Source organism: Scatophagus argus, chromosome 1 (genome assembly GCF_020382885.2).
Source record: "Scatophagus argus isolate fScaArg1 chromosome 1, fScaArg1.pri, whole genome shotgun sequence".
NCBI lineage: Eukaryota > Metazoa > Chordata > Actinopteri > Scatophagidae > Scatophagus > Scatophagus argus.
In genome coordinates this window covers 22,037,214-22,061,183 of record NC_058493.1, presented here as the reverse complement: position 1 = coordinate 22,061,183, position 23,970 = coordinate 22,037,214, and the positions used below count along the sequence as shown (strand labels likewise).

The 23,970-nt window shown below is 40.5% G+C and overlaps 1 protein-coding gene across 3 annotated transcripts; it reads left to right on the top strand.

Moving 5' to 3' along the window:
- The first annotated feature begins 138 nt into the window (after positions 1-138).
- LOC124060588 (immunoglobulin-like domain-containing receptor 2) lies at positions 139-17,449 on the top strand. Of its 3 annotated transcripts, XM_046391714.1 has the most exons (10): positions 139-353; positions 3,501-3,887; positions 5,872-5,991; positions 10,032-10,088; positions 11,859-12,005; positions 12,113-12,280; positions 12,406-12,534; positions 12,939-13,281; positions 13,691-14,426; positions 15,995-17,449. In XM_046391714.1, exons 1-10 carry the CDS (start codon positions 236-238, stop codon positions 16,028-16,030), a joined length of 2,241 nt encoding a protein of 746 aa, XP_046247670.1. In that variant the 5' UTR covers positions 139-235; the 3' UTR covers positions 16,031-17,449. The 3 variants fall into 3 exon arrangements, with proteins under 3 accessions (XP_046247670.1, XP_046247678.1, XP_046247687.1); XM_046391722.1 differs by lacking the exon at positions 10,032-10,088; XM_046391731.1 differs by lacking the exon at positions 12,406-12,534.
- The last annotated feature ends 6,521 nt before the right edge of the window (positions 17,450-23,970 follow it).

The window sequence follows — 23,970 nt, the reverse complement described above, 5'->3', positions numbered from 1 at the left end:
GGTGATAATCAGTAGTGCTAACTCAAAAACCATGCTTCACTAAAATAGTTAAGCAGAATACACGCTTCTTTCCTCCCTCACAAAACATAATAAAGTATCAACTTTGAAAGTCGTTGCCGGAAGCTTTGAGTTTTATTTTGATAAGCTTGACTCCGGTCCCGCTGCTGAGGCGCCGCGGTCGTCCCGTTATCTGCCAGTTGCAAATGCCTGCGGGAGTTTGGTACATCGTCAAAGGATGAGGCGTAAGAGAAAAGAAGACGACGATAATCCAACAACTCTAATGATAGTCAGCTGCGGGATGTGGAAAATGTTGTTGTTACCAAAATGGTGGATTTTTATCGTTTTTCTGACAGGTAAGAGACGATGAACAGAAAAAACCGACTTAATCCACCGTGCACGGTGGAGTAACAGGTTGTTGAACTGAAGTTTAAATTTGGAGAAACGTTAACGAGCCAGTGCAGATTAACGTTAGCTTCATGATTGAGCGTTTATAAACGAATCAAACATTTTACGCTACATTTAAACTTCTTACACATCAATAATTTGGAATGGAGCGTCGGTTAATCTTTCCTAACAGACTGAGGAGATTTCGGTTCTCCCTGAGCCGCAATATTTTGCATTGAAAAGTTGTGTTACGGTTAAGTAGAGCTTGGTGCCTCCAAAGCTAACGGCGCTACAGTCGACTGTTATTTAGTCATGTGTTGATGATCCGACATCTATGAAATGTACCTCCAAAACTAATTTTCTTGATCATCTAAAAATATCACCAAATAATAAATCATTAGCAATTAAACATTTAGTTGTTTTTTATGCAGAAATGGCCAAAATTTACTGGTTCCAGCTTTTCTGATTTGAAGCCTTGTATGTTAAAAATAATGATGTTTTGGTTTTGGACCGTTGGACCAATAAACGACATTTTAAGACATCACCGTGGACTCAGGGTACTTGGAATGGGCACATATATATGATTTTTATTCATTTATCTAATAACTATAATAAAGCATAATGTGAAGCATTCGGCGGTATTTCTGTATAATAATGTTACAGTAGCATATAGGTTCATTGTTGTGAGGGTGATAATGGATTTCTTTAAGTAGTATTACTTTTAATCACGTGAAAATGCACACGAAAAGGCACTTAAGATGTGTAACTTCGTGAAAAGCAAAAGACAGTGTGGCCCTACATGCTTACATATTTTTATCTGTAAAACAAACAACCTATCTAAGTTTTAGGAAATCATTGTGTCCACATGAAACCAGACAAATCAATAAAGCAAAAATGTTTATATTATACTCAAATGTCACACCTTCTCAGCAAGGCTCCTCTGTCCAGTATTCCAATCCTTCCCCTCCTCCTTTTTATCCTGCTTTCAATCTCTCCTCTGGACGTGGCTTCCTCCAAAAACTAATAAAGCCTGGATTGCCCCACAGACTGTGATCCCAGGAAGACCAACCTCTTGGCTTTTTTTGTTCCAGTTCTTAGAAGTCGTAGACTAATGTTCCCCCTCCAATGGAATTTATGTTTTAGTCGGCCTGAGTTCCCTCGGTATGAATTTAAACGAGGCTTCTTTTTCTTCCCAAATCCACACAACTTCAGCCGAACTTTTACTGTCAAACCGAAAGGGATTCAGATGACACAAAGAAGGCTTTAAATATACACCTGCAGAATTCCATTATTTACTCAGAAGAAAAATAAAAATGCAAAACTGCCATGCAAGGTGTGAATGATTGTATTCAGAAGAACAGTGTATTTTTCAACAGCATCCAACAACATCTTTATGCTGGATATTACATAGACGTACAAGTAAAATAATGTTTGTGTTCTGTATTTAAATGACATATTTTTAAGACGATGGTGGAGAAACAAATGTAGGTAAATAATAACCTTTCTTTTTACTGAAGTATTGTATATAATTGATATTAATATTTATCATTGTATTGTTAAATGTTTCAAAAATAGCCAGAAAATCTGTAAAATATTTTCCACACCCATAGGTAGGCTAATAACGTCAAGAGACCAAAACTCAACAGTGTTCAATTAATAATAATTTATACATTTGTTTGGTACATTTTCTGACTGATAAACATACAAATTATCTCAGCATTAGGTAGTAACTATGTTTAGTAGTGCAGTGTTTTCAATAGAATAAGTGTTAGCATGTAAGTCATATTGTGGAAGTCTATAAACAGCAAACAAAGAACTAATATTTTCGGTATAGATAACATTGTGCTTGCTTGATGTAGCTAATTGGTGTTTTTGATGTTTTTGAAGTCTATCCGTTCTCTGGCACCAGGTGAGAGTGTTTGGTTAGGTTCACTCTTGGTAACAGAAAGAAAAACAAAACTCTTTCACCGGGCCTGTTCTGGATTAAGTGAAGCGGTGGGGGAACCACCTCTCATCCCTCGCCTCATCCCTGTTCACTGGTCCAGTTCAGGCACACTTCCAACTGCCTCAGAAACACACATGCATTGCAGCAGCAGCATACACAGATGTTTCTGGGTGTGTGTGTGTGTGTATGTGTGTGGGTGGGTGGGTGTTTTTCTCACACGGTCACCTCTGTAGTGTGAGTTACTGTGGAACTGCCGAGCTAGAGCTCTCGGCCATCATGTGACCCAGAGTCCTGCGGCTTCAGAAGCTCCAAAACAAAGTGAGGTCAGCTCAGCTCACAGTCAGATTTCACTGAGCAGAAGCAACTCAGACTTTCTCACCCCAGCTTTGTTTTTGTACATCTCCTGATGATTCATCACATTCCAGCTAAAAGGAAAATAAAAATATGCAAGTATTTCTAGTTAGTGCTCATGCTGATACATTTCTCAGAATATCTTTTTGGAAATGGAGCAACAGATACATTTTACTCAATTTCATCAAAGCTATGCACTGATTGGAACATGCGATTGAACAAACAAGAACAGGTGTCTCGTAAACTCAGCGTGTTGCAGCCTGCTGTAGTAATCCGTAAACCCCCTCATTACACATTCCCAGTTATTACCTGTTTGGCCGCCAGGCCTGTGGTGTGTTTGCACAACCCAAAAGTTGTCTGAAACTGTAGGTGTCCTGTCTGACAGGACAACAGTGCCGTCCAAACGACAAATTTGCACTAATTAAAGTATGCCAAATTAGTTAATAGCAGTTCCTCTTTGCAGTGTGCCCATGGATGCACAGTGAAGTATCACTGGACTATTTTGATACTGAAGAAAGCATAAAAAAACGATGATTCTCAGCCAAGTTCTGAAGTGTTAAGGAGCAAGTTTTTTTTCTGGCTTCTGAGCTGATTTATGGATTTTTTTCTTGGAGATTGCGATACGAAAATGAACATGGCACTGAATTTAAAAATCAATTTCATGTCTGTGGGTTCAGTTTTGACTGAGAAGAAGGAGTGCTTTTTTGGGGGGTACTTAGAGTTTTAAAGTGTAATGTAATGACTGTATGGATCTATTTTTAAGCCCTTCTTCTTTCACACATCACTGATACTTCCTCATTATCTCCTTATCCTCCCACAGATGTCCTCCCTCCCCGTTGTTCAGGGGTTCATGTGTTTGTGAGAGATGAGAAGAGGTATGCAGTGCTGTTTCAGTCAGTGGTCCTACCATGTCAGTACAATAGCGTGTCCACCCAGACCCCCGTGGTGCAGTGGGTCTACAAGTCTTACTGCCGCGACCGCACACGGGATTCGTTCAGCTTTCCCGACAGCTTGGGTGGAGGCCTTGGGGGAGGCGGGCTTACAGGCGGAACTGGAGGAAGTGCTGGAGGGTATGAGACGGGATTGGCGGCAAGCTACCTCGACTGCGCTGACAGCAGCCGGACAGTCCGAACTGTGGCCTCCATCTCTGGTTCCTCAGTCACACTTTCAGAGTACTACAAGAACAGAGACATCTCCATCATCAACAGTAAGGCTTCTCTAGTAGCAACTGCACATCTCTTTGTGTTTCAGTGATGTCCAGCTGAAAATCATCTTGAGTCTTTTCAAATCACATAGCAGCTGTGTAACCAGGGCAGCACATGTATGTTGATTTTATTGCTTGAACTTTAGCTTACCAGCTGTAGATGGAATTTCAGTTAACCTGCTAACAATTGGTAAGTTGTGCTGGAGATATACCGAAGCCAAACACTGCAGAAATCTGACAGTATGGACACAAAAGAGAAAATCGACAGACATAAATAAAAAAGACAGACATAAGAAAAAGCAAATAACATAAATACAAACCCACAGAACAGAATTAAATCAAGTTTAAAGCATTTTCTCAGTTTTGGTTCAAAAGGTTGAGGTTTTTTGGCTTCCAGTTTATTTACGCTTAAAAGAAAAGCAGCTTCTTTTGTAACATATTGACTCAGACTTGCTGCCAACCCTCTAAAGTTTTATCAAAGCCATAGATTGGAGAAATACCCCCACCCCCCAGATTCCTGATTCAGTGCCCAAAGTGAAGTGTGTTAGGGCTTACTGAAAACTTTCAGCGCTTTCACTACAGTTACACACTGTATACTGTATGATCACAGATATATTGGTATAACAAATTGGGCAACATATGATTGTATCATTATTAAATATAGATTTCAATATTGACCTCAAAGATTCAGGATTGGTTGGGCTCTAAAAATCAGTTTTATAGCGTATTGATGACATATAACACATAAAAGACCTAGACTGCAAGGGTGTGTGTGTGTGTGTGTGTGTGTGTGTGTGTGTGTGCGTGTGTGTGAGCTTGATGGAGACAGAGAGGTAGCCTTGTTTGCAGGCCTTAGATTTATGGAGCACTAACTCTGGTTGAAGAATCGACCTTCTCTTCACCAGCCAGGAACACAGACAAAAGAAATGGTTTTCACGCTGTCCTCTCATTCTTCCTGACCTCTCACTCCTTCCCTCTGATGTAGTTCAATGTCCCACTTTCATTTTAACTCTCCAGATCTCTCCACGTTCCACCACTCGCACACTCCTTTCCCTCAGCGTAAGGCTTTTCTTTCACTTTTTTTCACTTATTTTGCTTCTTTTTATGTCCCACTCCACCTCCTGCTCTGAAACAGGTCAGTGCAGCAGTGTTGTAAATGGACAAAAAAAGGTGAAAGCTATAACTGTGTTGCCTTTCAGTCTATACCCATGTAATCCTATTCAAGGTCGCAGGGAGGCTGGGGTCTGTCCCAGCATGCACTGGGCAGGGGGTGTTCTGCTAATCACATGGCTAACACAGACAGACCAACACACTCACTTGCACTCTTGGTCATTTAAGTTTAAAAGAAAACCAGAAAGACATGTTTTAGTGAAAATAATCTAGACAGTAAAAAAAAATTGTATGCTGCAGATTTCTCTTTGTAGAAGGAGAGACTGGTCGCAGTGGTTCAGTGTGGTCAGCCTGTGCCTGCCCCCTTCCTTGGCTAACAGGAAAAGGAAGTGAATTATACAACCTACTTCCTGTCTGCCATACTGACATGTGTTACCCCCTTACAATGGAGTCAGTGGCTCAAGATTGTCTTGTGTGCTGGATTCTCCGGCCACACGGTATTTTAAGAGTTTTTATAGCTTTTCAGTCACATGAAGTGGCATTTTGTGGAAATCCTGCTTCCATAATTAGAAAACATAAAAAATGGCCAATGAGGTACAATTACAATTATATCAAGTATCTTCAACTGTTTTCGTTTGCAGTGGTGGTTCTTTAATTATGAAGACTCCCATGATTCTATGCTATTAACATCTTTTGTTTTGCTTTTATCAAGAGACCCCCAGCAGCAGAAACTTCATACTGTGTATTGAGTTTATTGACACGATCTGACTGAAATTTTAAGAGAACTTTTGACGTGAAAATGATGTGATGTGATCAACTGGATGCTCCAGAGGATTTTGTTTATCATTCGTGAGCTCTTCCTTTTTTTCTCCTGCAGAGGCAGACCTGCGCATAGGGGAGGTCCAGTGGGGAGACAGTGGAGTTTACATCTGTAAAGTGGTTATAGCTGATGATTTGGAGGGTCAGAACGAAGCATCTGTGGAGCTGCTGGTTCTTGGTAAGCTGCTACATCTTTCCTAATATGTCCATTGTGTCCATCCATAGGATGTTAGTTTTAAAATAAAAAAAATAAGCAGAAGAGTGCATTCATTTGTACTTGTACCATTCATTCTCGCCACATTTGAGTATCTCACCTGTGTCTTATTGACATTCATTGAAGCTCAAATGACTAACAATTTCAGCTGTGTGTTTCCAGTATTGTTGCAAACCTCTGACTTGGGCACACGTCTTATTGTTGAACTTTGACCTATAAATTTACATGGTAAACCAACTAAAACAGTGTATCATATGTTTTTATCATGCGTATGTAGTGCCCCATCACATCATTTTGTATAGTATAAGACTGGCAGACTACACACTACTGTATTCTCTTACATAGACGTTCCACCACACAGGGTTAGCTCTCATTCCCAATTTAGTACTGAATGCAGGACTGTAGAGGTTTCTGACCAATCCTTTATAAGTAATTAATAACAGACACAAAACTATGCATCATTAAAATACAAATATTTTACAAGCTGCTGTTTCATAACAAGGCCTCTATAAGCCGACCTATTCATCACTGACAGCACAAAACAGGCTCATTAATGAACTGATTTATAGCAAGCAGTGGCACTTCCCTTGCAGTCTTGCCTGACCTGTAACCATAGCAATGGCTTTCATTCATACTGTATGCTTCTATATAGAAAAAGGTTTTGAAACTTAGCCATTGCAGAATAGCTAATGCTCATTTGAGTCTTTGACATTCATACCAATATGCCACTTAAGCCTGTGTGTGTTTGTGTGTGTGTGTGTGTGTGTGTGTGTGCGTGTGTGTTTGTATGTTTGTATTTACATTCTCTGTGTTCAGTGTTGTCAGTATGTGCGACATGTTGTATCTTTACAGAGCCTGTGTTCAGTTGCAAATGTTACCATAGCATCGGCTGAGAGTCTTTTGTGGCTCTTGGGCCTTTAATTCACCCTGAGGCTGAACTTTTGTTTGGTTGGAACTCAGAGACTTGTGTATCCACAAAAGACATGCACATGCACACACCCGCACACACACACACACACCCGCACACACACACACTGGACAGTACTGGACAATAAGTTTTTTACAGTTTGGAAACACTTTGATAGGATAACACTACACAAGTTGCACTTTACAGTCTTTGACTTGGTATTCAAGACACTAAGTCTACTACAGGGTCAGCATGTTATATTTTCCCGGTCTTGGAGTAGCCGATACGTCATGTGAAGTCCTTGTTGTGTTTCCATGGCAACAGCTGGGGCCACTGTGAATGGGGTGTCTTTTGTCTTTTGAGCAAACGGCTCCAGTAGAAGAAGACAGGGATGATTTAATGATGTGGAAGGAGGGACAGCAGAGCATAGTGATACAAAAGATGGAGGGTGACACCATGTGAGACACTCAGCTCTGGACCTCTGAGGACTTAATGGCTAATGCAAAGAACGAAGAATTCAGCTGCTCTCCGTTTTTGAGTTCAGTTGCTGTTTTCATTAAATTGTTTTGTTAAACATTAACGAAACAGTGAAATGTGCACAGGGCAGGAAATCTGCCATGTGAAAAGCCTCCCTCAATGTTTAGTGCTCCTAGTGCTTTAGCGCTCCTCCTTCATGCACAGTGTGGACTTAAATGGACTGATATTCACTTCAACACGTTTCAAGTCTTTGAGCCTGTCTCAAAATCTGGTTGATTTCAGGTTAATTTGAGCTCTAAGGTGGTCTGGATCCACGGATGTATTAAGAAAAGCTCATCGTGACCTCTGCCCTCCCTGTAACTGTGGGCAAGTCGGAGAAAGAGACAGATCAAAAATCGTAGACATCATAGGAAGTTAATTGCTGGCCCAACTTCCAAATGCCATACGCAAGATGGTGCAACATTTTTGAACTCACACGAGATTTTCATGTTGTATTCAAACACTTTGGCTAACTTAAAAATAGATGTATTTGTGTGTGTTTGCTTTTGAACAGACGCCTTTTCTCAGAGTTCTACCAGACTCACCTTCCTTTTACAGTTCATATAGGAAGAGTATTGAAATGTACAAACACCATCTGTCTGGATAACCATATAAGGAAAACAGTCAATCCCCAAATATTTGAAAGTAAATCTCACTGAATCACCAGCCTGCAGGCAAATTGTAGGAACTCCACAACTGAGCTTCCTTCAACTGCTTGAGCAGGACAGGGACAGAAGACAAAACAACAGATAAATAGAAACTTCCTTTACACGTACAGATACACAGAATGGAAATCACAGCACTTAGCTGTTTGAAGTCATGTGGTGATTTAGATGCCTCTCAATAAATGTTCTTTTTTTCTAACCTAGCAAAGAACACGTTTAGCCTTCCAGAAAGATACTAAGTGAGGTATGTGCACTGTCAGCCACAGTCAGAGTCAAGATAGTCCAGCCCGCTCTCTGTTTCTGCAGACCCTCTTTCTCATGCTCGACACCTCCGCTCTGCGATAATCACACTGTCAACAGTAAAACACCAGCATCTGCTCACATCACACTCGCCTCCTGGCTTCTTCACTTTTCGCAAAGTTTTTACTTAGGTGCTCAAGAAAAACACGTTCAGGCACATTTTTGTACCAGCTTATGAATCACCGCCCCTTATCTGTCACGTTAATGTTTCATTCAGACATCTGCTGACCTTGTGTGGAGTCCCTTAAAGCTGTGTTGTAAGAAAAATGATAGGAGGAAAAACACAACACAAGCAAGATACCAAGAACAACAACTGACAGGCGGCGATGGTTTTAAGGCCTTGGGTTATTTCAGGTGTTCATATTTCTGTTTTCTTTTCTTGGAACGCATTGATGTGTAGAAGTAATCAGTCTCGTCCTCCACCAATATGACCAGATTTAATTCTTTTTAAAAAAAATAAACTCACTACACATATGAAATATAACTATAAAGCCAGTACATCAGGTAAAATCCGAAACCAAATGATAAAGACAATATGGGAATAAACAGTAAAATTAGAACACCTTATGATTTTAACCAAGATAAAATTATGATATTGATAATTATGATTAACATTCAGCAATAGCCTATCTGGTCATAGTCCTGGCAGTTGAAATGCTGTCAAAGCTCCATGGAAGCTTTAGTGAAAGGAATAGTTTGACACTTAGAAAGAGTCTTGTCATCAGCATCAGGCAGACAGACAACCAGCCAGGAAATATTCCCAGGCATAGCCCTTCATAAAGCACCAGCTTGTCATTTTCAGTGTTTGTTTTTTAAATGATATGATGTGCAAATGCAAGCATTCCTGTAGCATATATCTGATCTGTCTCAAAAATATTGACATAAAATCCCAGATATAAGTTCCAGCTTGATGAAGGAATTTATTCAGTCACATTTAAAAGCTAAATGACTTAGATGGCGTGTGAGTCCAGCTGTCGACGTCAACGTTTCCTGAATTGACAAGCAGGATGAAATGTCAAATTATAGAAGTATTAGTATTATAGCCAGAAATAATGGACTTGTGGTTCTCCAGCTTTCATCCAGGAGCCATTAATCTCTTCACTGGCCAGCAACAGAGAAATTGTTGCGGGAACAAAATGTTTCTCTGCAGTCTGTTTGCTGACTCTGGATGTGAGGAATGTTTCCACCTGTGATTTTTGCAGCTCTGCATGTAACATTACTCACAGCTCCTGCCTATTTGTCATGTTATCTTCATGAGAATGACTCATGTTCCAGTCATGTTCTTCTTACCAGACAGATAACAACCCCACAGCCCTTAATATCAGAAATCAGATGAATCAACCTGCTTTTGAGTTGCTCTGATAAGGAGACTTTTTGGAACATGACCAGAATGTTCTCTGCTGCATGCTGCTGGTGACCTGTCAACTCTCTTGGTCAATTTATCTATTTGCTCTGTGTTTCTTTCTGTTTTTGTCTCCTCTCTTCATGCATGCTGCTGCATCAATAACTTTCTCTGAATCAGTTACTCAAATTTATATCAACCGCATTTCCTCTCCTCTCCTCTCCTCTCCTCTCCTCTCCTCTCCACTGGTCACCTCTGCTCTGTCTCTCTCCAGGTTTCTCAGGTGTGCCTGAAGATCTCCTGCCAGACTTTGATTTGAAGATTATGCCAGGTAGGGGCATAACGTGTTCTCTACCCCTCACCTGGTTCCTTCTGTTCATACTAACCCTGCTTACTGCTGCTCTAACATGGGTGTAGAAACTATTTGGATGGTGGAGATGGTCTTCCCTGGGGTTGACTTTTCCACACAGTGTATGAAATTTAGAAGTGTTTTCTGACATTTGGTGTTTGATCTGGCAAAGAGAAGTGAAGAAAATGTGTTTTTTTGTCCACCATTTTTAATGATTCCTGTGCTGATACTGTTAGCTTTGACAGAGTTGTGTTCAGAGCAGTTTTTAACCTAATCCACACCCATCAGATAAGCTGGCTGTTCTCCCACTAAGATGAGCTTTGCTGGAAAACAGCTATTATGGTCATTACTATTATTTATGGTTGTGGTTAACCTGTCATCCCACATCATTTGGACCCTACCCAGAAAAACATGGTGACCAAGAGGGAAAAAGGCTTATTTATGTCACATCAAATTCCTGTAATATGCATTTAATTATCACAGAGTTTGTGGGAAGTGATACATGAATGGATGAATTGTGTGGAGCTCCCAAAATGACATATCTATGATTCACTCAGCCAGAATGGTTATTCCAAGCTCATCTCTGGTGTTAGTGTTTCATTAGTACGTGTTGTCATCCACATCGACTCCCACGGTGCTCTGAAATGTCTAAATGTGCTGTGTTAGCCACAATAATGTTCCTGTGTGTGTTTAAGTGTGTGTGTTTGTATGTGTGCGTGCTCATGTATGTGTTTTTGTTACAGATTCAGGGCCTTTTCTAGCATAAACACAGACCTTGTTGTGTACAGCAGTCCTCATGAGGACAGATGACCAGTCTTAATGAGGCAAAACGTCATTTCTGAGGTCCTCGTTAGGATTAGGGTTTGGGTTAGGCTGTCATACATGTGTATAGGTTGTGTGTAGGAGTCCTAATGGTTGCAAATGAGATCACATTACAGCAGATTTGTTGTATCTTACAGAGCAGCGTAAACTGTCCTTTTCCTTCCTGTAGCCAAATCAGGTTTCCTGTGTGTGTGTTGGTCCTTGATTTCACATTGTTAAACATTTCCCTATCTGCCCTCTCCTTCCCTTTCCTTTGCTTTGTCCCTATAGACAGATACTTGTAGTTTATCTGTTGTATTTGCTGTATCACTCACTTCAGTGCTGTAATACTCTGTTATCTATTTTGTTTCTTATTTTGTCTTGTAACTCAACACTTCAGGGATTTCTCTCTTTCAAAACACATGAACACATAGGAGGCTCTCACAACATAAAGAAAGAAATGAATCTCATTGCTACTTATTAATCACAGTTAGTGTACATCCTTCACAGCCCTTAAACAGTTCATTGGGTCTCTAAAGCAACAGCTTTCTATCATTTGCTGCTTCTATTTTATGAGAATTTTTATAGCAATTAATTGCTCCTTTGTTTCTTTTATGAATAAAGTTGAGGAAGCTGCATGAAATCCGATGAAAAGCCTGAAGTGATAACACTTGAGATCAGTATTGATACGAGTTTGAAAGTGAAAATTAACTGGGGGTGTGGAGATGAAAATAAGTGAGCTTACCAGACTGTCTGTTGTCAGTAATATAGTGGGCAAATCTTGACGAGGAAGGGAACACTGCACCAATGTTGCTAACTAATAACTGCCATTTTCAGCGTGAGTACACAATGATCTGAACAAATGAGACTATTCTGCATCTTTAAAGTGTATATATTTTGTATATGTACTGACGATTTATATGCAGACTTCTGTGTCATGTCTGCTTGCAGAGTGGGTGTTTGTGGCAGCAGTGGCACTCGGCAGTGTCTTATTCCTGCTGTTGGTTGGGGTTTGTTGGTGTCAGTGCTGTCCTCACTCCTGCTGCTGCTATGTTAGCTGCTGGTGCTGCCCCGACACCTGCTGCTGCCCGAGACACCGTGAGTATAAACACACAGTTAGCTCAGAATACTGAATAGAATACTGACTCTGTTTCAGAGGAGTGTGTTTGCTGGAGTCTGAGTGGGATTGTGTGTTGCTGTTGTAGTATATGAGGCTGGTAAGGGTATAAAGACGGGCACCTCCACCCCTCAAACACCTGCCTACCCTCCATACTTTGTCACTGGTGTCCCGACGATGGTCCCCATCGCCCCCCCTTCCCTGGTGGACAAGATGTCTTCTGTTCCCCCTTCGGATGGCAGCCTGCTCACTGCAGGTGAGGTCATACTCTTGTATACAAGGGAATCTGTGTTTTTAGAATCGCCGATAGACCATTCCAGTGTTTACGCACAAAGACAAACACAAGTTCTTGATGCTGATGGGTTAAGTGTGTATCTGCAGTGCCCATGCATGCTGTAGGGGTTCCCTATCGTGTGCCTTCACCTCAGGATCAGGACTCTCTCAGGGTGCTACAGTATGTTGAGAAACAACTGGCTCACTTCAACCCTGCCAGGTCCATCAGCCACCAGTGTAAGCTTCATAAACTGAACCTGTGGATTTACTCTCTGAAACTGTTTTCTGGAACTTCTATGGCATGTTGATGCGATCAGTATACAATGCATGCTGCGCTATCTTTACTGTTGGAAGTTTCTTTGGCTTTTTGTTTTCTTAAGCTTGTCTTTTCATGCTTGTCTGCACAGGCATTCTGTGTATTGAATTTCCTGTAGTTCGTAGCAGCAGGTGTGCATGCCTGCTCACTGAAAAAATATGTTTTCACTTCAACACTAATCATAATCTCTTGCAGACCTTGGCTCTGACTTTCTCCTTCTGCAGTGGCTTCATTTCTTCAAATTCAGTGCTTCCTTAAAGAATAATTTTCTGTTAGTTGTTCAGATGTTTTTCATTTATCTGTTCCTTCATTTTGATCCACCCAGCCTGCAGCTTGTCCGAGCTGAGCTCCCTCCACGAGGGAGAGACCGGCTTCCGCCAAACTTACCGAAACGTCCAGAAGAAAGCTCTGCCCGCCATTCCCGACCACGACCCTCAGCCTGAACCCCAACGCTGTCGTGACAGCCGTAGCCCAGAGCCACAGCGTTACCGTGACCACCCGCCTTCACCGCAACGATATCTTGATGACCATGATTCAGAGCCCCACCGCCAGGATGAGCCCCTTCTTCCACGGCGGTACAGTGATGACCCTCCATCTTCCTCACAGCCGCGCAGACTTGGCCGAAATCAACGGCAACAGAATCACGACGAGGAGGAAAACCACAACAGGTACAGATACTCGCAGAAACAGAAGAGGCTGGCAGTGAGAGGACACAGTTTTCCTTCACATTGCAAATGTGTCTGAAGTTAATAAAAAGTCAAAATTTCAGGGGTGAAAACAAAGTGTTTTACACTTCTAAAGATTTCTTTTTCTTAGTTTCAGTTTTAATTGGACTCAAGGTTGAGTTATTTCGAGTTAAGGCTTTGTCTGGTTACCTTTCCAAGAAATCACTATTTTTCAGGAGAAACATAGTGAGGAAAAATCAAGTTTCTCTTATCAGTAATCCAACTGTGAAAATCAAAAGAAGTGTATCCCATTTACTTAAGTGTGTGTACATTGAATGCAAACACATATACACTGCATATCTGCATACACAAATGCATTGACCTTCTCTTGGCCTTGCATGGTGTTTTGCAGGTGGAATCCTCGTTCAGAACATCTGCAGAGAAAGACATACCGTACAGCAGGACGAACCGGCTCACTAGATGAGCTGGAGGAGTTTGCTGCGTCTTACAAGCATAAAGGAGGAAGAGGAGCAGAGAACAGGGAAGAAGAACGGCGAGACTATGAGATGGAGCTTCTGGCGTTCAGTCGATATCCTTCCCAACGGAATGGTCCACCTCAGCATTATTACAATGATGAACATGAGCTTGCAGACAGCAGTGATCGTGAAGATCATCCGAGAAGAAACAAGAAAAACGGGCATATCATAAGTCCACTTCATTCACCCAAAAAGAGGAGGGGCACTTGGGACAGCGAGCGCCCTGTCCCACCTCCTCCCAGAGTCAGTCCACCATCAACTTCTTCTCGAGAGAAGGACTACGATAGCACGTTCCTGAACAGCCTGCTCGAGCGTAAGGCTAAGCTGCGAGGGGTCAGCCAGGGCAAGAGCGGGACCCGTGGTGAGGGAGATTCAGACACACCCTCAAAGGGCAGCTCAAAAAAGAGCAGCGGGGAATCCAGTCGGCACTGCAGCCGCTCTCCCAGTAACAGGCCGGAGGCAGATTCACTGCCTCCTTACTCAGACACAGAACGAAGCAGAACTGACCGGCCATCTCCACGGCCGATCCCAGCAGACACGCGCTCCTCTCAGCCTCCTGCCCATTCCCTGTCCGGGCGCCGAGAGGAGCCCAGAGACAAGAGCCGCAAAGTGGTGAGTTACCTTTAAGCCCATAGATTATCGGTGGGATTGTGTGTGGGCGATGCTAATTAGCAGTTCAAGAGCAACGAGTGGAAGTAGCATCTTTTGTAGTTATTGAAAACTGGTTACAGGTGTGTAGTTGACAAAATGTTTGTTGGAAGAACGTTAACACTAGGCTAACAACAAAGTATTTAACACTCACTGCGTATTTTCCTGCTTTTAAGGGAGTCCACCAGGGTGTTTCCATTGAACAAACTTTCCCAGGGACCCAAGAACTTTTTTTGACTGGAGGAATCAGGGTTTAAATTAACTCCTACCTGATTGTTCAGGGTATCACAATTTGGACAGGAGAAACATTAAATTGACTTTTTTGTTGTGGGCTTCAAGAGAGAAGCAGTTGTAAGAAGAAGCAGTGATGTGAGAACAAACAAGAAAACAAAAGATCTAAAATTTAATGTGCTGACGGTTTCGTCACGGCACAAAGCAGAAAGAAATACACATAACACAATCAGTAAAGTAGGTTGTTTACTGTTAAACCTCGTCTTCATTCATTTTTTTAAAATCCAACTCAAACATCAGTCACGCAGCAGTAAATACAAAGAAAAGAATGATTCTGTGTTATTTTCTTGTGAGTAAAAATTGGGTTTTGAAAGCAAGTCATTTTTCACCATGAATTTAAATTGCCTTACTTTCAGGGTTTTTAAGATGCAGTAGAATTGCAAACAGGAATGCTTAAAACACACTTTTAGTTTCTAGATTAGTTTATTAGGTTTACTTGATTTGTGTGTTTTTTCAGTAATATACATTTCTGAACGTTTAGATGGACGTATGATCCAAGATTACATTCTGTCTAATTCTCCTTTCAGATGGTGCAAAGGAGTATAATTTGTGTACATTTAAAATATCTTAAAGCAAACCTGAGCATATCATATCAATGTGTTGTAGTTAGTGTCCAGGGCCTGCGCTGTCTGGACTGCAGTACAGTTTCTCAACCTTTTCTGGCCTAGGACCTCATTTTTAGACCTCAGAATTTTCATTCGTTATCACATGAACTGCGTGACGTGTTTCAAATCTGTTGTTGTTAAAAAATAGAGCATGTTAAACTCATATCAATGTGTCATGAACCTCTAAGGTTGAGAAACCCTTACAGTATGAAAAACTTTAGTCGGCCCACAGTAAGTGCTGTTGTTGTACCTTTGACAGGTCAGGTTCAGATGCTACAGTGAAAACTAGGTAGAATATTCTGTTCTGTATCCAACTACTGCTATAACAGTCATAACTGGTTGCCTCCTCCCTGACAAACCTGGGTCAAAAAGGCATTCAGCGTCCAAGACTTTCTGTGAAAAGATTAATTCATCAGCTGGAGCTTTCAGTCAATCAAATCTTTAAATAATTAAAAAAACCAAAAAACGTTGATGCCCAGTTTGATCCAGGTTCTACTTCACCATCATAACCCTGTTTGGCTAATTTTTTGCAGTTTCTCCACTTTCTCACTCTACTGAAAAGCACACATGTTCATGTTTTGGTGTAAACTTTCTTCTGCTGTTTTGATCGCTTCCACTTTATTTTATCCTCACCAGAGCACTCTTCTCAGTCGGGATTCCCTCATTGTCTGAGAGAGAGAGGTCGAACACTACTGACTACTACGTGTCAGCTGATCAAAGAAAAGACTTGGAACGTGCTAATGTGAAAAATACAACGGACCGTGAAGGAAAGCCGGGTGAAGAAACGGACCACAGACACACTCTAACTGTGGAGACTGTTACTGGGGTTTCTGCCTGTGACGTCGCTGGAAGATAAAGTCATCGCTGTTCCGTTTCTGCCACCAGCTGCGTCGTATGCGTCTCGGCTGGACTAACACTGAACTAACCCGGGCTGCGTGTACGACCTGGACTGTCTCTGTCCGCGGGACACGGTCCGTCTCCTCTTATCTCTTTAGAAAAAGGCTCCGAAACAGGGAGACTGTCTTTGCGCTTGAACACAATGAGTGCATTCATTCTCATTTGATGAGATATCTACACTTAAAAAGCTCCGTTGTAGAGTAGGAGGATTATGACAACACCGTTATTGTAAAGCACATGTTGAAGCTTGAGTGGCTTTACATTACAAACGCTGTCTCATGCAGTAACACATTCAGGGACTAAAGCGATACTAATACTGCAAACTGCCGTGGTACGGACGCAGTATGACCCTCATTTGCAGCACTGCTTTAAATACTTCTAATTCACAGTCCTTATTCACAACGAAGTTTTATAATATTGTTTTATCTGTATGTCACTGTGTTTCATATTTTATTAAAACTGTTAGTTTGCACAAGGTAGCTCTTTTTTCCAAGGGACTAAAACCTGATGAACCTTTGTGTTTCTTCATAAACATTGAAGTTATTTAACAGCCAACAGCCTTTAAAGGAACAGCATGAAGACATTTTACATGTAAACTCTGTTTATGCGTGATATGACTTTTGTAATTTGTAAATGACTGTGTTTGTCTAAGGTTTCCAGTGTGACTGTGTACATAAGATGAAGTGTATTTGATCTGATTACTGTAATCCAGCCTTTTCTTACCACTGCTGAGTCAACAGCTAACCCAGCACCTAAGTGTGTTATCAGCAGTCACACACATACACACGACACACGTCAGCTTGCTGATTTTCTGTCGGTCATTTTACTTCTTCTAACATAGCACCATGCAGTATTTCATCACTCCTGCTGCCTCCATGTTGTCTCAGCTCATCTTAAGAAAAGTCTAATGTCAGTATTTAATTTTCTTCCTTTGTGTTTTTTTTTCTGCTGTCAGGTACTGACAGGTGTGTGTGTGTGTGTGAGAGAGAGAGAGAGAGAGCAATGACTCTACTTTTCTGTAAAGGAGACAAAGTGTAATTGAGTATGACTCATGTCGTTGTCCATTGTTGTAATCACAGCCTGTCTGTCTCTACTGCACAGCTGTGTCAGAGCTCACACATCAGCTCTGCCAGCTCAGCCACAGATATGTGTGGCCCAGTTTTTTGTTATCCACATAAATAATTTGCTCATAAACTGTCTGTTTATTAAACTGGCAAGATCCAGTTTGACGTAACACAAACATAAAGACATAAAGTTTTTGTTTCTCCATATTCTCAGCAGATAAGCTTAGCAGAATTAATGAAACTGTATTTTGTATTTTAGATTCAAGGTCTTACAGGCGGTGGTGGAATTCAGCTTAATACATTTGTTCAGCTACTGCGCCGAAGTACAATTCTGATGCAGTTGGATTTTACATGAATACTCTTATCTTTCTTTTTTTTTTTCCACCACATGTATTTGCGAGTTATAGTTATTGTAGACGGGTATTACATACATAGTGCATTGTTTTAAATGTAACTACACAGCAGTACATATAAAGTAGTTATTAATAATACAGTAAAGTAATTCTGTACTCCTGTAGTAATTTTTCTATGTAATGAGCACTTTTAGTTGAAATTGGTTGTTCATCACCATCCATGGAGCATCAGTTTTTAAGAAAATAAGTCCAGTGGAACTTTTTTATTTATGTTACGACCAACTCCTTTGAAATTCAATTACAAATTGCTGACAATACTGATGTGCTTCTACTTGAATGAAGAGCTTCAATGCTGTACTTTTACTTTGCGGTATCACTTCTTGCAGCACTACAGGAGTGATGAAATAAAGCACTGCCAGAGGAATTCTTTCTATAACACTCACGGGGAGAAAAGGCGTCACTCGTCGGAATCTGGTTTTATGTGTTGTCTTATCCGTGTGTCTGAGAGAGGCTGCGTGTTCATCCGAGCTTGTGCCCTGTCTGTGATGGGAGGAATTGCTTAAGACAGTAGCCATTCACAGTTTGAGAGTATGTCAGGAATGTTGTTGAGCAACTCCCTCCTGGGCTTTATAAATATAACACCATACAGCATAAAGTATGTTTGTATGTGCTCATCTTCCCAGTTTGACGTTTGGACGAGGCTCGCCTGAACCTGAAACCTCGTGTGATGTCAGGTACTTCCATGCACCAATCGGTGGTTGCTGGTTATGTTCGATTCTGATAAAACCACACACGCATTGTATGTCTGTTTAACGGAACTGCGCGCTTATCACAATTTTAAATTTGCACAATATAAAAACAAACGCATAACAATGGTGCAGTCGCCGCAGAGTGAATAATGAGTGAAGCTGTCATTGTGTGACTGAAGGCCTTGGCAGAAAGACAGGATATCAGGAGGAACAAGAAGGAAACACAGAGTGGATCTTGGCGAAGGTTTCCGGGAAAAAGAAAAATGAAAAGGGCTCTGCAAGCATTTAAGCACCTCCTTCAGGGACCAAACAGCTTGGTTTGATAGTCTAACTGGATAGAATTCAAGAGTCCAACTTAATCACAATAAAGAAGCGGCAGCAAAACAAAAAAGCACATTTAGGCTGACATCTAGAGTTTTCAGTTAGAGCCACACCAAAGTGTTGAATGAAAGAAAATGTGACCTTTAAAAGACTGTGGGCCTTGGAGAAATGTGTACCTGTTTACTTCACAGGTTAGGATGAAAAGCACCTGACAGGGTGTGGCCTCGGTGGACCACAGTCTCAGGCATTCAAATCAAAAGGTGAGATACTCCTCAGACAATCGCACAGGGCAAACAATGAGCGGCTGTGTTTAAGTTGAGGTTGTTTTTATTAGACATCTATTAGTTTTGCTTCCTTCTTTTTATTTGGAGTTTTGTTATCATGAGATTTCCTGTTAAGACATCGTCTTACATTAGAGAGTGAAACCTCTCACCCTTAACTGGTCTGAATTTAGCTCCTAATGTTGCTCTGGTGATAGTGAGAATAAAAATCCACACATCAACGTCTTACGGGACAGTGGTCGAGGTTTTGTGGTGAAAGTAACCAGAAGCATCTGTGTGTTTGTACAGAGGCGGACCTGGTGATCAATGGGGCGATGTTGTCAGACAGCGGTGTGTACTTCTGCTGTGTCGATGCTGCTGGCGATGTCTATGGAGACTCTGACAAGGAAGTCAAACTCTTTGTAGGCTGGATCGATGACCAACCCTTTAGGGGTCTCTCTCAGGGGAATGCTAATGATCTCATCTAATCTCTTTTAAGTCATTAGGCTGCCTAAAGCAGACCTGATGGTGGACAGAATAATGGAAATAATGTAGGACAAGTTTTGGAATGTTTTCTAAAGAAATATGAGATAGCAAATCAAGATCCAAAACGCCAGCAATCTATGCACAAACTGCAGGTTTGACACACACACAAACACAAAACTGGAATACATCAATATATAATATTATCTGCATAGATAAAGAGAAACAGCAATCACACAAGCTAAAACACACAAATACTGCATACTGATGTCCAACCAAAGATGAAGTAATGAGTTTTTGCACTTACACTGTAGCACTGATGATGCATTTAGGTGTTTTGGAAGGGATCCACTTTAATTTTTTATTACCACTGAGCTCTTGCTCTTTTGGACTTAGAATGTATTTATTGTACACACAAGGTGATCTGCTAAATGAATGAATGTAATGCAGCAGTGTTTGGAGTTGTGATTAATACTTATTCTAACCATTTATAAAACTGTTTTAAATGTATCTATTTCTTTTAAATAAATTATCCAGCTAATTTTAGCTAGATTAGTTTAGTTTAGATGAAAATTTTCCAGTCTCACAGCAGACAAAAACTTGCACACCCGCTGTGGTCTTTGGCGCCCCCTTGAGGAGAGTTGGGACGCACTGTTTTATTACGTCAGAGTTTGCACATTTTCTCCAAGGGAATAAAAGCAACAACTTGCATCCTACATTATGTTTTATGTAAACTCTACCTGTTTCTCTTTGTCACAATGTAAAATGTGTTACAGTCGTTTTAATGTGTAAATGATTATGCTGTTCTAAGAACTCCAGTGTGACTGTGCACATAAGATGAAACTGTAGTTTATGCAGTTAACTTCAGCATGGGGGGCATTAAGGAAGTTGAGACCACCTGTTTGTGCAACAAGCTCAATATGGAACCCACTGACAAGTTTTATGTTATATTAGATGTCTAATAAATGTAAGATAACGTCCATTTAAAGTCAATATGATGTTGGCAGGCACCTCCTGCATCGTGCCGTGTTTACAGTAAGAACCATGATGGAAATAAGACTTGGACTTATCATTTATATGTTGCAGATATGTGTGACCTCTTTCCTTACTAATACTAATAATTAATACTAATACTTTTTAAATCTCACATGCATTCATTTTGAGATTTTTGATACATAATTTGGGTTTGTTAAAATGTATCTAATAAATCCCATGTCATGTATATATTTATATTTTTTATATTTATATAGAAAGAATGATTACAGGACTTAGATTTTTATGGTACATACGTGATGTAAAAATCCCATGACCATCATAACCATCCGGTTTTATGTTAAAAAAGGTGCCATGTGGAGTTTTGTTCAAAACAAACAAAAGCTCTGAGTGGTGAGCGTCACTCACCAAAACACATCATGTGTGTCCTTGAAGTCAAAAACATCTTGATGAGATAATTTACCTCCTCACAAAGTGTTTGTAAAGCTGCCTTTTCCCACGTTATTTTGCACTGTTTTGTAGCCTGTCTTCTTCTTGCCTGCCTGCATTGGCCTTCAGGTGTACCTTTAAATTATAAAGGTAAAAAATGCTGGGTTATTTCTACACCCAATTACTGGGTTGTGACAGTTTGACCATTTATTGGGTTATATTAGCCCATGCTGGGTTATTTTCTATAACCCAGCTGCATGGTTGGTGGTTTGGAACTCAATCTCCAACACATGGTATTCTACCCAGTGTCTGGGTCACTTTACTACCGGTAGCCTAAATACTGGGTTAACTCACTGAGCATTTTAAGGTCATCATCTCAAGAAGCATTTCAACAATAAAATAAAAATGTGTTTTGTATACTGAAAATTGTGAACTGAACAAATTCTTTGAGTCTAAAAAATCAGCACATGTGCAACTCCTGTGTCTGTGTACTGGTTGTATACAATATTTAAAGAAATCGTTTTGGCTTTGTCTAGCTTTCATTTGGTAAAAGTTGCTGATAAAAAGACACTTTCAACAACCTAGCAAATACTGAGTTAAAGAGTTATGTAAGTGGTAATATTTAATAATTTATATTCTGTTAGTGAACTTTTCATAAATGCCCACAAAGCACTGGCTGCTGACAAAACATTGTTGAAATGGGCTCTAGGCACAGTGCAACCGGAAAATTCAGGTAGAGGAATCAGAATCAGAATCAGGATTCCTTTATTTATCCCCAAAGGGAAATTCTTTAAGGAGTAGGAGAGTAAGGAGTCGTGGCTGATGAGGGCTCCTCTCCTTCCTCATGTCCACTATCATCTCCCTGGTCTTGCCCGTGTTGGGGATGAGGTTGTTGTTCTCACAGCATGTCACACTACATCACCCATATACAGAGCTGTGGCATATTTCAACCTGGAGTATTGTGATCATAAAGTCAAATCCAACCCAGGTGCTGGGTCAAAGGCTACACACAGCCCAGGCACTGGGTCATACTACGTTTAACCGGTTACAACTGGCCACGACCGGTCTTTTCCCTGGGATGATCACAGAGGACAGACTACCTTCCTAAAGACTGATGTTTGTGTTTTGAAAATTATATATTATGTGATTATGTTATGATTTTAGAAGTTATGTCAAACATACACGAAAGCCTTACAATAGATCACAGAACGGAAATATGTATTGAGTTGTATGCTCTCACACTATGCTTTCCTCACCTCTATCACAAGCACACACACATAAGCACGTGTACTTTTGAATTGCATGGGGAACCAAACTACAATAATACTGCTAATAATAATTTGCTCTCATAATGAGACATAATAAGGAATTCTTAAATCTTGAATTCAGAACTGGGTAGTCAAGAGACAAAGAAGACTGGTTACTCACACACAATTTGACACTTCGCCACATGCAACTTTTGCAAATACAATGAACTACAAAGCAACTGTGATTTGGAGTTGGTTGCTGTCCTCTTTGTAGTTACTTTACACAGCAATGCACAACTTCCAGCACTTCCATGTCTACATCTACTTATTGTATGTATATTACCACAGCTAACTCTGACCATGAACATTTTTACTGCATATTTTAAATAATCAGCCCTTTGTCTTCTGTTTAAAACCCCTTTTTCCTTCTTCTAGATGTCAAGGGATACAAGGCCTTGAGGCTGCTACCCAACCTTTTGCCCCCACAAGCCTTCAAAATGGGCAAAAAAAAAGGTGCAGCCCACTGTCTCTGAAGCCTTCAAGGCCTTTATTGACCTTCAACCTGTAAGTGATATTTAGAAACTTTAGAAAATAATGTCTTATTTTGTTGCTTTGTTTTAACATTGAACACATTGTTTTTTGTCATTTTGATTGCTCTTGTATTGCAGGTTGGCATCAACATGGTTGAATATTTGAGGGATGAGAGCAGGCGGAAACTGAACTGGGTCCCCAGGTTTATGGTGTAGTTGAATTGTTCATTCTGTTATGTATTTTTAACTATTTGTTCTTGTACATAATTTTTGTTCTTGTATATGATTACATAATAATTACATTTGTTCTTGTACATAATTACTTTTTACTGTTTTTTCAATTTTTTGTGCATTTTTCCCATTTTAAATAAATTAATTTAAATTCTATTTCTTCATTACATTTCATTAGTAGAGAGTACATTTCTAATGTTTTGGCTCCAGAAAAAAACGTAAAAATAAATAGTAGTGATAGATGTACTACATGAGTGATGATGATGATGAAGTACTAAGTGAGTAATTTGTTCAAAATTGTCAGTATTATATTCTTTAAACTTGTTTGCTTCTCTAAATAACTTATATGTGTATAACCCACAGGTTAATGTAAACCATTATTGGGTCAAAAGGTCACAACCATTTTCTGGGTTACTGTAAGCCAATGTCCCTGTCAGAATAACCCAATATCTGGGTGGATTAAGCTACCCACATGTTGGGTTAAATTACCAACCCATCTTGCTGGGTCATTGTAACCCAGTGCGTTTGCTGTCCAATAGTGACTCAGCACCTGGGTAAGAAACCACCCAATTTGGGTCGTTTTCAACCCAGTAGTCTACTGTGTCGTATCTGTTTAGTGTTAAATAAAGTTGAATTCTGTGAACACACCAGTAGAGCCTCGATGAAATAAGGGTATGAAAATGACACTTGAAATGATGAAATGATGATTTTATGATGATTGTATCTCAGTTGTCATCTTCAGTTGATTGTGAATATGCTGCCCCCTACTGACGCACTCTGTTATAGCGGGTCAGTCAGTGACAAATTACACTGAGAGAGGAAGCAAATCACGCAAGAAGTCAAATGAAGTCAGCATTAATTGTATTGAAGTGACTATTGGCTTGAAATATAGCATTGAGAGAAACAAACTGCGCACCAGAAGCACACATGTTTACAGCAAAACACTTCTGTTTATTTACTTAAATAGCGCTAAATCATTGAGGATATTGGAGGGCTTCGTGTACTGGGGGGGGTTTCTGTGCACCTGGCCACGTCACAGTTTAGGATGAATTCAC